Source organism: Mytilus galloprovincialis, chromosome 14 (genome assembly GCF_965363235.1).
Source record: "Mytilus galloprovincialis chromosome 14, xbMytGall1.hap1.1, whole genome shotgun sequence".
NCBI lineage: Eukaryota > Metazoa > Mollusca > Bivalvia > Mytilida > Mytilidae > Mytilus > Mytilus galloprovincialis.
This window is the reverse complement of record NC_134851.1, coordinates 35,993,151-36,009,588: the sequence shown is the minus strand read 5'-3', so window position 1 is coordinate 36,009,588 and position 16,438 is coordinate 35,993,151. Positions and strand designations below refer to the sequence as shown.

The following is a 16,438-nucleotide window of genomic DNA, read 5'->3' as shown; positions in this document are numbered from 1 at the left end:
CTTACAGCTATGATATGATCTTTTCTAATCGTAATGTCAAATTAAGGTTTCTGACAGTCTGACCCCAATTTCACAGTCCAGTGAAACATAGAAAAAGAGGGACGAAAGATACCAAAGGGACAGTCAAACTCATAAATCTAAAACAAACTGACAACGCCATGGCTAAAAATGAAAAAGACAAACAGAAAAACAATAGTACACATGACACAACATAGAAAACTAAAGAATAAACAACACGAACCCCACCAAAAACTAGGGGTGATCTCATAGAAAATGATAGTGCAAGAGGGGCATCCTTGTACTATGGACACATTCTTGTTATGTGCTCCTTTAAGAATTTGAGTAAAGATAATATCATATTTTGTTAAGGAGTAAAGTTTGAAAATGGCCCTATTTGGCCACTAATATTTGTCCCATTGTTTCAAAATAAATAGAGTTGAAAGCTGACGAAATAAACATGAGAGAAAGTAAAAAAAATTTCAAGATTATAACATTACTACATTTAGGTATTTAGGTTTAAAGAATAATCATTTTTCTTCAGTTGGTTATTTTATTCTGATTGGATGAAGAACTCTATGCAGAGTCCATATATAGCTAGGTCTTATGGAGATGGGACTAACATGACAAAAATCAGACAGTATGAGCTGGGGTGGCCAAATGGACTTAGTCTAGATATAAGTACTGATAGATTGTACTGGGTAGATGCTTACTTTGACAGGTAAGTCTTGGACTTGTTAGGTCAAGTCGACTGATAGATACAAGAAGATGTGGTATGAATGCCAATTAGACAACTCTACAACAGAGATCAGTTGAAGTATAAGTTGACAAATATAGGTCCTCCTATGACCTTCAACAAGGAGAAAAACTCATAACACAAAGTCAGCTTCAAAAGGCCCAAAAATTGATAAATGTAAAACACTTCAAAGGAAAAAACATTGTATGTATCTTAATAGATGATAACATAAAATAATGTTTAAATACAGATGAGCTTGCTAGTTGTCTTATGTATAATGTGTTTGTTTTTAAATTGGTTGATTTATCACAAATTGAAAGAAGTGAAAATTGAAATTCTTTAGAAAAACAAACATGACATTTTTTTGTACTTTTTAGGATTCAGCATTGTGATTTAGACGGAGAAAATGTAAAAACTTTAGAAGGAATTCACGTGGCTCATCCATTTGGTATAGCTGCATATAAAGGTTAGTATTGAATAATATATGAATTAAATCACATTTCAAGTTCCTGGACATTATTAAAACTGACCATTATTTTATGTGGATTGTTCTAATTACATTTGCAAAAAAAAGACTTTTGATCCATTATTTCAAATGTTTTATGTTGTGGTGCAGTAAATATAAGTTGGGGGAATACATTTTATACCTTTCAACGGTAGAAAAAATAAAATCAACTCTTTGTACCACTAGAAAAATAAAAGGACTCTTTATAACTTATATTGTTCTGAAAACAATGCGTTTTTGTTTTATATCTTCTATAAATCAACATTTGAAAAAAGACTTAGATGAGATCTGTATAAAAATGCAGATACTCTGCATATAACAAGGAGGACAGGCTAATGCATGAGTACTTGTTAATTCAAAAAGGTGTTAGTATTAAAAGAATCCTTTTTCTTATAAAGTAATGTCACAAAACTTTAAAAATTAATTGATATGGTGACTTAATTTGTAGTTATTGTATTTTGATTTGACTTTATTTACAGATTTCATATTTTTCTCTGACTGGAAGCTTGAGTCTATTGTCCGAGTAAACAGACGAGGAGGAAGTGATGTCACATTAAGAAAAGGCGTGTCATATTTGAGGGATGTATTGGTGTATGATCAAGATATGCAGAAAAAACCAGGTACTTTAATATATATATATCGTCCTATTCTCTTTACATTATGCATCATAAATGCACGTAAATTCAGAACCAGTTGCATAGGTATTAATATTTGAAACCACCATAGTGGGAGATGTCCTCTTCTGAAGAAAATTTACTATATTATGAATTGCAATAGAACTATTGGTTTTTCAACTGGTTTAAAATATATTTTATATATTTATTGCAGACAAAATGTTAAATGTCAATAAAAACACTATTTTTTTTAAATCAAATATTTTTTCAACAGCACTGTTTGGACAATATTTAAGTTTTCAGTTTAACCCCCAAATTTCTTAATGTTGTAGTATATTTAAGATATAGAAATAGTAAGAAAAACTATACTGTATATCAGTTAATGAACAATTGGTACAAAGTTTTATTTTGATATAGTTTGTTTTCCAAATTTGATCCCAATTTAAATTCTATATTGCATTATATATCTTAAGTTTGGGATTTACATATATAAAAATAAAAACGAATGAGATTTAATTTCCTCTTTTTCAGATGACCATCCATGTCTACTTAGAAATGGAGATTGTTCACATTTCTGTTTCCCTGTTCCTTATACTAGTGGCATACTTAAACTAGGGCGTGTTTGTGGCTGTCCTTTCGGTATGAAGATGTCAGATAACCAGCGTGATTGTGTCATAAATCCTGACGAAAAGAAACGAAGTGAATGTCGTAAGGAGTTTTTCCAATGTAAAAATGAGAAGTGTATACCGAAAACGTTTCGCTGTGATGGAGACAATGATTGTATAGATATGTCAGATGAACAGAATTGTGAAAACGGTACGTGGTAAAAAAATAAAAAAACAAAAAAAAAACGTGTGTATTTGTATGAATATCAAGCTAAATATTCTTTCATTATATAAATATATGGAAAAACACAACTTTCTCCTCTTCTATGATTCTATTTTAAAAAAAGGAGTACCGGTAAGTTATCTTAGAAAAATAAGAAGTCAAGTTTATCTTAATATCCATTTATGACAGTAGATATTACATTTTGGATATATATGATATTACAAATTCTTGTTTTTAAGGCTGAATTCGGTAAAAGTATAAATTAAATTGTTCTATAATATACAGGAAAATCCTGTTCATCAAAAGAATTTCATTGTAAAAATAGCCGCTGTATAAACAAGAACTGGCAGTGTGATGGCGATGATGATTGTGGAGACTTCAGTGACGAAACTAAATGTGGTAAGTAACCATGGTAACAAAGGTCATGATATCATTTACTATATTAACATAAATAATAAAATAATGGATATCAAACTAAAGTAAAATTGAATTAAAAAGATGTGCAGTCACAATACATAGTTGTGGTCTATGGTAAAAGTCTTGAAACCAATGCAATATGGAAGTTGGGTCATATATATCTATAATACTAAAATAACGAGGTCCAATTTGTCAGCCGTCATCACATAAAAACAACGAATCAAAGAATTCAACTTTATATATAACTAATATAGTACAATGGTGTTGATTAAAAATTACACCACTCCAGGCCCATTTGTTTTCCACGTAAATAATATTGCCAATAATTAAGAAGTTCCTGATCGAGTCCGACACCGATACCAATAGTATATTCACCTGTTACCTATTACCTTATCTGTACGTTCCGCATCTGACAGGCGCACCACCAAACGGTGTATTTGGAATTTTGCTGTATACTGTTGACAGAGTAAAAAATACTCCATTCAGACCCTTTTGTTTTCCAAATTATTAATATTACCAATAATTGATAGGTTCCAGGTCGACGGGTTCAAACAGAAAGATTTTGAAAGCAGAGAAAACTGTGCATCTTATAATCGGCATGACTTTATCAGATGACTGGCAATACCAATACTAAAATAAGGCATACGCATAGTTATATACTTTAATTCAGTCACGGACCCGCGATATGCGGGTGTGTTCTAGTATATATATATATATATATATATATATACATTAAAATATATACAGTTAGTATGTATAAAAAGAATGTGGATCTCATGAATAGAAAATTAAGTTGTGTATTAAAATTGATCTGCTTTTCAAAGAGGATATTATGATGTAATGTTTCATGAAGAAAAGCAGATTGTGATATCACAATTTAAAAGTAATAATCTGGGCTGTTTTTCAGCTCAGAAGATTTGTAAATTAAAATTTTATTTGTAGTTTTTATGCCCTGCTTATAGAACTATTTTACATCATATGTTTCATCCAACTTATTTCAGGTTCAATTTTTTTGGTCAAAGTAGTATGAAGATGTTATCATATCAGTAAGAAACTTTGTTTATTTAGTTGGATCTTTTCATTTATATGTTTAATTACTGTTTTGGCTCAAATTTTAAGGTTCACTGAAAATGAAAATCTGATGGTAGGAAATCAATTGATTCTCAGGTTTAAGCTTTTGGTTAAGGTAGTTCAATACAATAAATCTGTGGCCACATCAATATGAAACTAAATAAAAATGTTCATTATCATGTGAACTTTACAGTTTTGTTCCTCATTTCACACTTCATGCCTGAAATGGTGTCCTATATAAAAAAGAAGATGTGGTATGATTGACAATGAGACAACTGTCCACAAGATACCAAAATGACACAGACATTAAAAACTATAGGTCACCGTACGACCTTCAACAATGAGCAAAGCCCATACCGCATAGTCAGCTATAAAAGGCCCCGATAAGACAATGTAAAACAATTCAAAGGAGAAAACTAACGGCCTTATTTATATATAAAAAAAAATGAACAAAAAACAAATAGACACAAATAATCTTCTTTTATTTTTTTCTAGCTCAGAAGACTTGTAATAGAGAACAGTTCCAATGTAATAACACATTGTGTATTCACAAGAAATTTATGTGTGACACAGATAATGATTGTGGGGATGCATCAGACGAAGGAAAATTTTGTGGTGAGTTATCTCCCTTATTTGGATATTGATGATGATAACAATTAAAGATTTTTGATTTGACCAATAGTGAGGGTGACCAAAAGGATATGTGCAAGAAGATTATTTATTTGACGTGAATAAAACAAAGCTAATAATAGTATTAAATCATCCTTTGTTTCTCAATATGAAATACAATTTTCTATAAATTTTTGTGCTATTTTCACATTTCTTGAGCTGTGTAAGAAATATATTTCTCCTCACTAGTGAAAAATCTGTTCTCAGCAAATAATTGGTTAAAATTTAATTGTGACAAATTTCTTCAGGGATGCTTTATCATAAGAAAGGCTAAATATCCTATACATAATATGATCATTATCAAATGAAATAGAAAAGGGACTTGGTACATAAATTTATGCTTGTATCTATAACTGCAATTTAGTGGATTTATTTCAAATCTATTTTTTTGCAACACTGAAAACTATAAATAGTACTTTAGTTTTGTGATAGTCTATTTCTCTTGATTTGACACTGTCAAATTAATTTTCAGGTAAACATGAATGTTCGATTGGATATTTCCAGTGTTTAGACAAGCGCTGTATTCCTGCAAAAAAAATCTGTGATGGAAGCAATGACTGTTTTGATGGGAGTGATGAAATAGATTGCCCTGCTCTCAACTGTTCCTCAAACAGCTGGAAGTGTAGGACATCATGGCAATGTATTCCAAAGAGGAATAAGTGTGACAGGGCACCAGATTGTAAGGACGGCAGTGATGAGGAGGATTGTCGTAAGTTTTTGTATTGAATTAGGGGAGATAACTCATTTAGAAAAAGTTTGTTATGTTAAATGAGGGGAGATAACTCGTTTGAGAAAAAAAGTTTGTTATATTAAATGAGGGGAGATAACTCATTAAAAAAGTTTGTTATATTATAATGAGGGGAGATAACACATTTAGAAAAAAGTTTGTTATATTATAACGAAGGGAGATAACTCATATAGAAAAAAGTTTGTTACATTTAATGAGGGGAGATAACTCATTTAGAAAAAAGTTTGTTTTATTAAATGAGGGTTTGTTTATATATTAAATGAAGGAAAATAACTCATTTAGAAAAAGTTTGTTCTATTAAATGAGAGGGATAGCAAGTATTTATAAGTGATTAAATATCATGACTAAAAACTTCATTGAAGGATACTGTCATTTTGGTCTTCAATTTTCTTTTATATTTTGTACCCCATTGAATATTTTTCAAGTCAATGCATTTTGAAAAAAAACCTTATATTTTTCAATATATTTTTAATCTTTCATCCTCAATTTTCTTTCTAGACTATCATTATGAAATCTATTACATACAATTTTGAGTCTCGCAATTCATGAGTAATGGTCCTTTATTGGTTGGACAATTGTATTTTATGTTGTTTCTCTGCATTTTGTTAACAAATGATATATTTTCTTTAAATTGTATATTTCAATTTGAAAAATAGTTTTAGATGTGAAAAATACTTTCCCTATGTATCATGAAAGTTGTAAATTTATCAATATATTTAACTTAAAGGTTGTTATAACTGAAGATTAAGAAAGGTTAATTATTCTACCTCAGGAATAGATTACCTGAGCTGTATTTGGCAAAATATATTGAAACCTTTTGTCCACAATACTCTTCAACTCCATACTTTATTTGGCCTTTTTAACATTTTTTGAATCAATCAACACTAGTACTGATGAGTCTTTTGTGAACGAAACACGCATCTGGCACCAATACAAAATTTCAATCCTAGTATCTATGATGAGTTTATTTATATAATATCTTCTATAAACTGTTAGAAAATAGAATAACTGTTTTTTTTTTAGCTTCCAGAAGTGACGAGACATGTCTGAAGGAGGAGTTTAGATGTAAGAAAGGAGGGTGTGTCCCTAAGACCTGGAAATGTGATGGACAGGAAGACTGTGAAGATGGGTCAGATGAACCAAACTCTTGTCGTAAGTTTAGTTTGTAATGAGGGTGTGTCATGCTTAAGACCTCCTACAAATACTTCATTTCAATTGTTAAAAATCTGATTGACACAATTTTGTCAAACTGGATCTGATTGACACCTGATTTTGTTAAACTGCATGATATTTTTATCACATGGTTCAAACTCTGATATAAGAAGATGTGGTATGAGTGCCAATGAGACAACTCTCTATCCATGTCACAATTTGTAAAAGTAATCCAGTAAAGGTCAAAGTACAGTTTTCAACAGAGCCCTGGCTTACACGGAACAGCAAGCTATTAAGGGCCCACTATATGACTAATGTAAAACCATTCAAACAGGAAAAACATATACAAACAAGAAACGAAAAACATTACACATCAACAAATGACTACTGAACATCAGATTCATCACTTAGGATTATGGTTCAATATGTTGAGTGTGTTTAGTTTAAGACTTAATTTTTTACGGGAGTTTAAATCATGATTGGTTGACTGAGTAAAGTCCACAGCATATTTGGTTGAATTTATAGTTATATGACCCCTTGCTTACAGATTATTTGTCTTCTGCAGTTATTTCTAGATGTTCCTTTGGTTGTCTTAGATGTTTAAACTCTTCTTGTATGTCTATTAAATATGTGAAGATGTATGTAAGACTCATTATTTACAATATATTTACACATGAGTGTAGTTTGCCTGTTAATATACACATATGAGTGTTTATATGAATGTATTCATGTATTCTAATATTTTTGAATTTGTTTGTTACAGCTAATCCCACATGTTCTTTTGATCGTTTCCGTTGTGAGAATGGTCGTTGTGTTTCTAAGTTGTGGGTTTGTGATGGTGATGATGACTGCGGTGACAACAGCGATGAAGACAAAGCCTTAACTTGCCGTAAGTTTTATTGCTGTAGAATTTAAGCTTCAGCATACTGTGGATTCGTTTATTTTATTCATGGGTACAAATCTCATGGATTGAGGAAAACTTGCATTTTGCGTGGATGATTGATTTTGTGGTTTTTCAAAAGGAGATATAAGAAGATGTGGTGTGAGTGCCAATGAGACAGCTCTCCATCCAAATAACAATTTATAAAAGTAAAACCATTATAGGTCAATGTACGGACTTCAACACGGAGCCTTGACTCACACCGAACAATAAGCTATAAGGGCCCCAAAATTACTAGTGTAAAACCATTCACACAGGAAAACCAACGGTCTAATCTATATTAAATAAAAAAAACGAGAAACACGTATAAATTACATAAACAAACGACAACTACTGTACACCAGATTCCTGACTTAGGACAGGTGCAAACATTTACAGCGGGATTAAACGTTTTAATGGATCCAAACCTTCTCCCTTTTTCTGAAACAATAGCATAACATCACAACATAGAAAAACACACGATAAAATTTCAATTGGCAGGCTTAACTCAATCAAAAAACGTACATTAATACACTATAAACAAATAAATTTGATCTGCTACATTTAGTTATACAGGAAATTTGCAATTTTTTGAACATTTAAATTAGTGTTTTCCCCTATACCAACAAAATTCTTGAAAATTGTTTCCAACAGATAATAATGTAAACTGATAAATTTTTATGTGCATTTATTGTTGCATTTTACACATCTGTGTTGTGATTAGAACAAACTTTTGGCTTGGAAATATTTGTTACCATTTTATACTTAGTCAAAATAACCCTTCTGCAGAATTTGACAAAAAATATATATATTATTTTAGCACTGTCATCTAGTGGACAAAGAGATGTATGCAGGTATGCAGGATATTTTTTTCTCATACAGAATGTTTAAATCACCAACATTAGTTAATAATTTAATATAAAACAACACAAATATAAGTGAATAAAAACATTTTATTTTCAGCACCACCACCCTTTTACTGTCCAAGAGATCAGTGGGAGTGTCCAGGGGATTACAGACAGTGTATAAATAAAACCCAGGTGTGTGATGGTCAACCTGACTGTCCAGGAGGAAATGATGAAAGTCCATTATGTAGTAAGTCCGCTGTTGTTATAGTGTTTTGATGAGGACTATTCCAGAGTTAATTGTGGGGGAATGGAGCCAGGTTGAAAGAAGGCTTCTAATTTTGATATCATATGGGTATTTGGGTTTGTAAACTAGTATTGAGACAGAAACATACAACTTCTTATTAGAATTTTATGCGAACGAGTTTTGGCAGAAAATTTCTTCCAAGGGTGAATTTATAGAGTTAACATATCAAGAAAATCCTTTTAAGGTTGTACCTAACACTACAGGGAGATAACTCTGTAAAATCAGCAGAACGTTTTAATGACGTTGTGTTCATAAGGGGATATTAAGCTTCTCAATGATCAAAATAAGTTTTTGTCAAACTGCTATATAACCAGTGTAATTTTTCTGATTAAATGGTTGGTTCAAATTTTTTGAAATTTTTATATTTTTGTCAAAGGGTCAAAGTAAATACTTTGTCAAAATTGTAAGAAAATTAAACGATCCAAATTAATTTCAGTTAAAGTGTCAGGTACCACCTTAAATAACTTTCAATACTTTGAATACATATTAAGATAATTTTGAATACTTTGAATACATATTTAGACATTTGAAACATGTATGACATCCATAACATAAAACTCAAACCTTAAATGGCAAAAGGGAAACAACTTCATATATATAAAATTGAGAATGGAAATGGGGAATGTGTCAAAGAGACAACAACCCGACCAAATAAAAAACAACAGCAGAGGGTCACCAACAGGTCTTCAATGTAGCGAGAAATTCCCGCACCCGGAGGCGTCCCTCAGCTGGCCCCTAAACAAATATATATATATATTAGCAGCCAACATTTTGCATGTAAAAAAAAAAAATAATTATTTCAGACTTGTTAATCTGAATAGTAAGTAAAATGTTATGATATGTAGAAATTTTTATTGTGCAAGCACTATTGCAATCATATCTTTGAAATTATTAAAAAAAGACAGACAATCCTGTATTATTTCCTTTAAAAGTTATATTGCTGATAAAATTTCAAATTTCTTTGCAGATAATGATGAATGCTTAGTAAACTTAGGTGGTTGTCAATTTGAATGTATTCAAACTCCTAGAGGAGCTGAGTGCATTTGTCCTAAAGGTCTGCAATTAAATGGAACTAAAGATTGCATTGGTAAGTATATAAACTCTTCATGGATGTATATTTGATATTAAAATAACATATGTCCCAACTAACCTCTAGAAAAAAAAATACATAACTAAATAAAAAACATACAAACTTGTCTTGAAACCATTTGTAAATAGTTTTGTGAATACAGCATTTTGTTTATTTTCTTTGGTTACATCTTCTGACATCAGACTCAGACTTCTCTTGAGCTGAATTTTAATGTGCGTATTGTTATGCGTTTACTTTTCTGCATTGGCTAGAGGTATAGGGGGAGGGTTGAGATCTCACAAGCATGTTTAACCCCGCCGCATTTTTGCGCCTGTCCCAAGTCAGGAGCCTCTGGCCTTTGTTAGTCTTGTATCATTTTAACTTTTAGTTTCTTGTGTACATTTTGGAGTTTAGTATGGTGTTCATTATCACTGAACCAGTATATATTTGTTTAGGGGCCAGCTGAAGGACGCCTCCGAGTGCGAGAATTTCTCATTGCATTGAAGACCTGTTGGTGACCTTCTGCTGTTGTCTGCTCTATGGTCGGGTTGTTGTCTCTTTGGCACATTCCCCATTTCCATTCTCAGTTTTAAAATTAAAAAATCTTATAGGATTGGTTTTAAAATTTATATTTTTAGTATTACATGTATATGAAGCTATATAATTTTAAATTTTATAGTCATAATATATAAGTCAAAGCTTTTTTGTCCAGATAGGGTTTAAAGCAAAAAAAAACATCCAATCAATCAAACATACTACATGTATTTGAGCAGAAGAATCCACAGTATTGTGCAAAAAGTAATTGTTATCTCAGGGCTGTTCCAGAAAAAAAAACTAATTAAGGAAGGCATTTTTTTTTTTAATTTTATGTGGGTGGTTGTATTTGAAATAATAAAATGGAAAGGGGTGTTGTACTAAATTATTTTTATTTCTGTGGGTGGTGGTAGTTAAAAAAGAGTGCCATCCCTGGGGGGGGGGGGACAAAGTTTTTTTCTGAATTAGCTTTTAGATGTTTTGCTTTAATAAAAAAAATTACTATGTTGTAGATACTAACGAATGTGATCCTCCTGGACTATGTAGTCAACATTGTATCAACACAAAAGGCTCATATAAATGTATATGTGAGGAAGGGTATGAGTTAGTTAAAGGAAAACAGTGTTTAGCTATCAGAAGTAAGTAAATGTACAATTTTAAAAATCTTTGCCATTCTTTTATTATTTTGAAAACTGATTTGAAAAGTTTGTGAAAATTAAAGGAAGAGCAAGTTAAACTTTGGCTGTTGTTTGAAACAGCTGTTCAATAAAGATATTGACCAAAAGAAGTTGCAGAACTAGTTTATTTATACTATAAAGTGTTGTCAATTTTGTGGTGTTTAATTTTTTTACCTGACAACCCTGCATTATCATCTGGGTTGAGTTCAATAGCGTAGCAGCTACGTAGTGGCTACGTAGCTGCTATTAATATCTATGCAACAACTAGTCTATAGCTACACGTTCAATAGTCAAAATCTATGTAGCCGCTACGGTATTGAATGCAACCCTGGTATCCACTTAAGGGAAATCTACTATCACAAAATCATTTCAAATTGATTTCAGATGAGACCAAACCATATTTAGTTGTTACCAGTCAGAACGAGTTAGTGAAAGGTGATCCCTCCTTACAACATTACGTTTCCATGCCAATGCCTGGTGTCAGATCAATGACAGGGTTAGATGTCCACATCGCTGACAACAGAGTTTATTTCTCTGATTCGTCACAGAAGAAAATTTACAGAGTTCAAACAGATGGCTCAAATCTTACTGAGGTAATTCTTATTTCATGTACTGTGGATTCATAATAATTTATTATTCGTTGGATACCAATTTTCGTGGCTTTCGTGGGTAGAGTCTAACCAAGAAATTAAATGTTCAATGAATAACAAATTTTCTAAAGGCTTGTATACAGACTTTGGCAAAACAACGAAATTAAATATCAACGAATATGCAAGTTTTCTTTAATCCACGAAAATTTATGAATCCACAGTACTTGGAAGGATACTTTGATTCATTATTATTCGTTGATACATGTACCTCTTTCATGGATTATATGATAATGGATGAACTATGTATTTGAATGCTCAATGAAGTGTAGATTTCTCATAGGATTGTATACTTTGTCAAAACCCTGAAATAGTATCAAGGACGACCATATAATTTATCTTCAATCCAAAAAAATTGGTACCTGCAAAAATCTATTTCCTTCTTTAGGTATTTCACTTTGGAATAAATTGAAAACAGAACATGCTGTGGACCAGATCATTTAAATCTCTTTTTAGAAGTATTGAAATCATTATCATTCGTTCGTCCGTTAGTCCATTTGTCCATCTGTCCTGCTTCAGGTTAAAGTTTTTGGTCGAGGTAGTTTTTGATGAAGTTGAAGTCAAATCAACTTGAAACTTAGTACATATGTTCCCTATGATATAATATTTCTGATTTTAATGCCAAAATAGAGATTTTCCCCCATTTTCCAGTCCAACGAACATAGAAAATGATAGTGCAGATGAGGCATTCGTGTACTGGGGACACATTCTTGTTTGTAGAAGTTTAAGTAATATTTTCTATTCAATTGCTATTAATTGAAATCTCTATTGAATGTATTAACATATTCTTTTCTGTAGGTATTTCCAGTAGGAATTAATGTTGTAGAAGATTTAGCTGTGGACTGGATTGGGGGTAATCTGTACTGGAATGATTATGTCTTAGAGACCATAGAAGTGGCAAGACTTGATGGAAGTTATAAAACCATACTGTTTAGTGAGAATATTACCAATCCCAGAGGAATAGGAGTGGATCCTAGACAAGGGTAGGACAATTAATTTTACAGCTTTGAGGGCTTTATATATTGATTATATCTCTAGATATCTCTCTTATTTGAAATGTGTTTATTTTGTACAGTAGATTCAATGTTCAAGCCTCTCAAAATTTTGGGACAATATCCTGCTCAGTTGACTTTAAATAAGAGATTCCGTATTTATCATACAAAATTCAAAAAATAAATTTAAAAGATATTTTTTCTCAACAAAATTGTTTTCGATTAAACCAGTTAACCTTAAATACTTCATCTGAGATTATTTTCATTAAAAAGTCAGAACAATTTTGTAAAGAATAAATTTCTTGAAAACTCCACAATTGCTTGTTTATTTCTATCTAGCAAGTGCTAATACTGAAACTGATATAATTTTTTTTTGTAGTGCTCGCTTCTTGTTTTGGACAGATTGGGGTCAGAATCCTCGTATTGAAAGGGCAGGAATGGATGGCTCTGGCCGTATCATTATTGTATCAGAGAAGCTGTATTGGCCTAATGGTCTATCTATAGATTATCCAAACAGACGTCTATACTTTGCCGATGCTAGACTTGATTTTATTGAGTACTGTAACTACGACGGTTCTGGACGGACACAAGTATTTGCTAATGACCATGTAAGCATTTGAAAATTTGTTTCGCCTCAACAAAGTCACAGAGTTGAGACTAGAGCACAATGTTTATCTCATCTGCATTTGCACCATCAGTTTAAATGATTTTAAGTTAAATTTTACTCTGATTTTGATTCCATCAAAAACATTTTTGACATTTTTGAAAGAGGTGGAAAATCTAAATCTCAGTAAAAGATAAACTGACAAGACCATGGTAAAAAAAAAAAAAAATAGTAGTACACAAAACTCAACCCAGAAAAATTAAGACAGCAATAAAAAACCCACCAAAAATCAGAGGTAACCTCAGGCATTCCATTTGGTTTAACAGATCTTGCTCCAAATATTGAAAGTTTTTCAATGTACAATTTCAGACATTGCTCTCACTTTTGTACACCTCTTTATTGGATTGGAATCAAATACCAAAATTAGCTGTGCACTACACATTTCGTTTGTTGATAAGATTTGCTTTTTCAGGGTTTCTCCTGTCAATTCATGAGTTTTGACTTTCTACAAACAGGGAATTTTTTCTTTCAATATAGAATTAATTGAAGTTAATAGAAACTTGGTAGATTTGCTTCACAATAGATTTTAGATATGTATGTTATTCATTTGTTTGTTTCATATTCCAGTTTCTCCGTCATCCTCACGGTCTAGTGGTTTTTGAGGACACTGTTTTTTGGACTGACCGTGTGGCAGGACAGGTCTCTCAGTGTAACAAATTTAACTGTTCATCAAGGGAGGTTACTGTAAGCAGAGTAACCAGACCACTTGGTGTGGCTATTTTCCATCCTGTTAGACAACCACAAGGTAATTAAAGGATTCATTCAGTTAAAATCATTGCATTTAAAACTGACATTTTAAGTTTTGCTTACTACAATTGCAACTGCAACTGCATTTATTGTTTTCACAAAGTTGTTTGCCAACAAGAAAATTTCAAAATAGTCCAGTAAGGTTGCACATGGAAATGTCAAATAAAGGCATAAAAGTAACTCGAAAATAACAAAAAAATGTTTTTTCTGTAACACATTGATAATTCTGGTATTGATTTAGAGATTTATGACACATTTTTTTAAGCAATTTTGAATACAAATACTACGATGTGTGTTTTAATCTAACCCCTTCTTAAAAGCAATAAAAAATTGTGTGGTGGTTAGGTCTTTCTTTTATTTTATTATATTGTCAAAAATGTCTTAAAATATTAAGTATTGTTGTAATTCATTTTCTATTATAGAGGAAAGTCCATGTGAAAAGAACCAATGCAGCCATCTATGTTTGTTATCTCCAACAAAGAACTACACATGTGCTTGTCCTGGGGGTATGGTACTGGACAAAGACAATCATCAGTGTGTTTCTAATGGTGGGTAGGATTATCTCCCTTCTTCTGCCTTCCTACATTCTCTACATTCCCCCTTTAAGTGATTTTTTTTTACATCAAAATAGAGCTTTACATGTTTCTATCCTGACTTTACAGTTTAAAAAAATTGAGGTATAAATATGACACATGAGACACCAAATCCAACCGATCAAAATACTATGGATCCATTATTATTCATGGATACCAATTTTCGTGGGATTTGTGGGTACAGGTGAACCGTGAATTTAAATGTTTAAAGAAATACAAATTTCTATGAAGTTGTATTAGACTTTGGCAGAACCACGAAATCACATATCCACGAAAATGGAAGTTTTCTGCAATCCTTGAAAAAAAATTGTACTCCCTCTCAAGTACCGAGTAAAGTGTTAAAACCACAAGGACCAAGTTGGTATTGCACAGGACAAAGATAATCATGAGTAAATTTCTATTCAAGGGGGTACAAAAAAATATAATGGAAATATCTCTTTAAATATCAGCTGAATGTTTTATTCAAAAACCTTAGTAAAAAGAAATCATGTTTCTCAATGATCAAAATTAATGTCTGTCAAACTGCTATACATCCAATGAAAATAATTCTTGTAAATTTTGTGGTTAAAATTTTTATATTTTGTCAATAGGTCTAAGCAAATATTTCATCAAAATTTTGTGAAAAGATAAACCAAATATGTTTTAATCGAACTGTTGGGTACCCCCTTAAACAATAGAACAACATTTGACCAGTGACCTTATACTATATTTTCCTTTACAAACAATGAAATTACCAATAAACCTTTCAGAGTTTGAAATGAAAATTTAATTAAGAAGATCTGGTATGAGTGCCAATGAGAACTCTCCATCCAAATCACAATGTACAAAAACTGAACAATTATAGGTTGAAGTACGTCCTTCAAGACAGAGCCTTGGCTCACACAAAACAGCAAGCTTTTACAGACCCCAAAATGACTAGTGTAAAAAATTCAAACAGAGAAACCAACATTCTAATCTATATAAAAAATTTAGAAATGAGAAACCGTTATGAACAGGACAAACCATAATATGTACACCAACAAACAACAACCAGGCTTAAAATAAAATTTTGTTTGTTTCCCAAATCCCAACTGACCCTGCAAAAACATTGCTACTCATAAAATTTTCTTGACAAATCTAAGACTTATATTATTTTATTCATTTCTGATTTTCAGCTTGCTGGATTGATCGATATTGTCAAGCTTTGTGGAAAAAACAAAATCATTTCCCTACCTACCTACCCAAACCTTGCTTGGCAGGGTCGGAATTGGGGAAACAATCAATATATTAATTTAAGCCCCACTGAAAAACAAGTGTGTAATACTTTAAAATTTACTGTATTTCAGAGAATGAAGAATACCTTCTGTATCTATCTGCTGCTGGCTTGGTTGGTATGTCTCTCGACAACCAATCACAGCATACATTGTTACCAGTAACCAGTCAAGCAGGTGTTATAGATTTTGACTTTGACAGCAAATCAAAAGAGATATTGTTGGTAAAGAAGGGTTTAATGGGAAATGTAAGTACATTGTATAATGTTTCTATATTAAGGATGTACTTGGGAATTTTTGTCAGATGTTCGGACTCCTTGGTGTTTTCCTTACAATACGAGGTAAAATATTTTGCCCCATAACACCCATTTATCTTTTCATATATACATGATATAAGACTGTATAGCTCATAGAAGGTTATTTAACAAAATATAAGCAGATTCTTGATTTTCTTTCT

At 31.7% G+C, this 16,438-nt stretch overlaps 1 protein-coding gene across 1 annotated transcript in view; it reads left to right on the top strand.

Moving 5' to 3' along the window:
* Positions 1–16,438, top strand: part of LOC143058840 (low-density lipoprotein receptor-related protein 2-like) — a 112,196-nt gene that overhangs the window by 12,772 nt on the left and 82,986 nt on the right. Inside the window, exons 9-26 of the mRNA XM_076232317.1 lie at positions 542–718; positions 1,111–1,199; positions 1,718–1,858; positions 2,384–2,668; positions 2,966–3,079; positions 4,664–4,783; positions 5,310–5,546; positions 6,609–6,737; positions 7,501–7,626; positions 8,620–8,751; positions 9,776–9,895; positions 10,924–11,049; positions 11,473–11,681; positions 12,534–12,718; positions 13,107–13,335; positions 13,959–14,136; positions 14,561–14,686; positions 16,057–16,229. Of these exons, the coding sequence (XP_076088432.1) occupies positions 542–718; positions 1,111–1,199; positions 1,718–1,858; positions 2,384–2,668; positions 2,966–3,079; positions 4,664–4,783; positions 5,310–5,546; positions 6,609–6,737; positions 7,501–7,626; positions 8,620–8,751; positions 9,776–9,895; positions 10,924–11,049; positions 11,473–11,681; positions 12,534–12,718; positions 13,107–13,335; positions 13,959–14,136; positions 14,561–14,686; positions 16,057–16,229 (2,896 nt within the window). The remainder of the gene's footprint in view (positions 1–541; positions 719–1,110; positions 1,200–1,717; positions 1,859–2,383; positions 2,669–2,965; positions 3,080–4,663; positions 4,784–5,309; positions 5,547–6,608; positions 6,738–7,500; positions 7,627–8,619; positions 8,752–9,775; positions 9,896–10,923; positions 11,050–11,472; positions 11,682–12,533; positions 12,719–13,106; positions 13,336–13,958; positions 14,137–14,560; positions 14,687–16,056; positions 16,230–16,438) is intronic.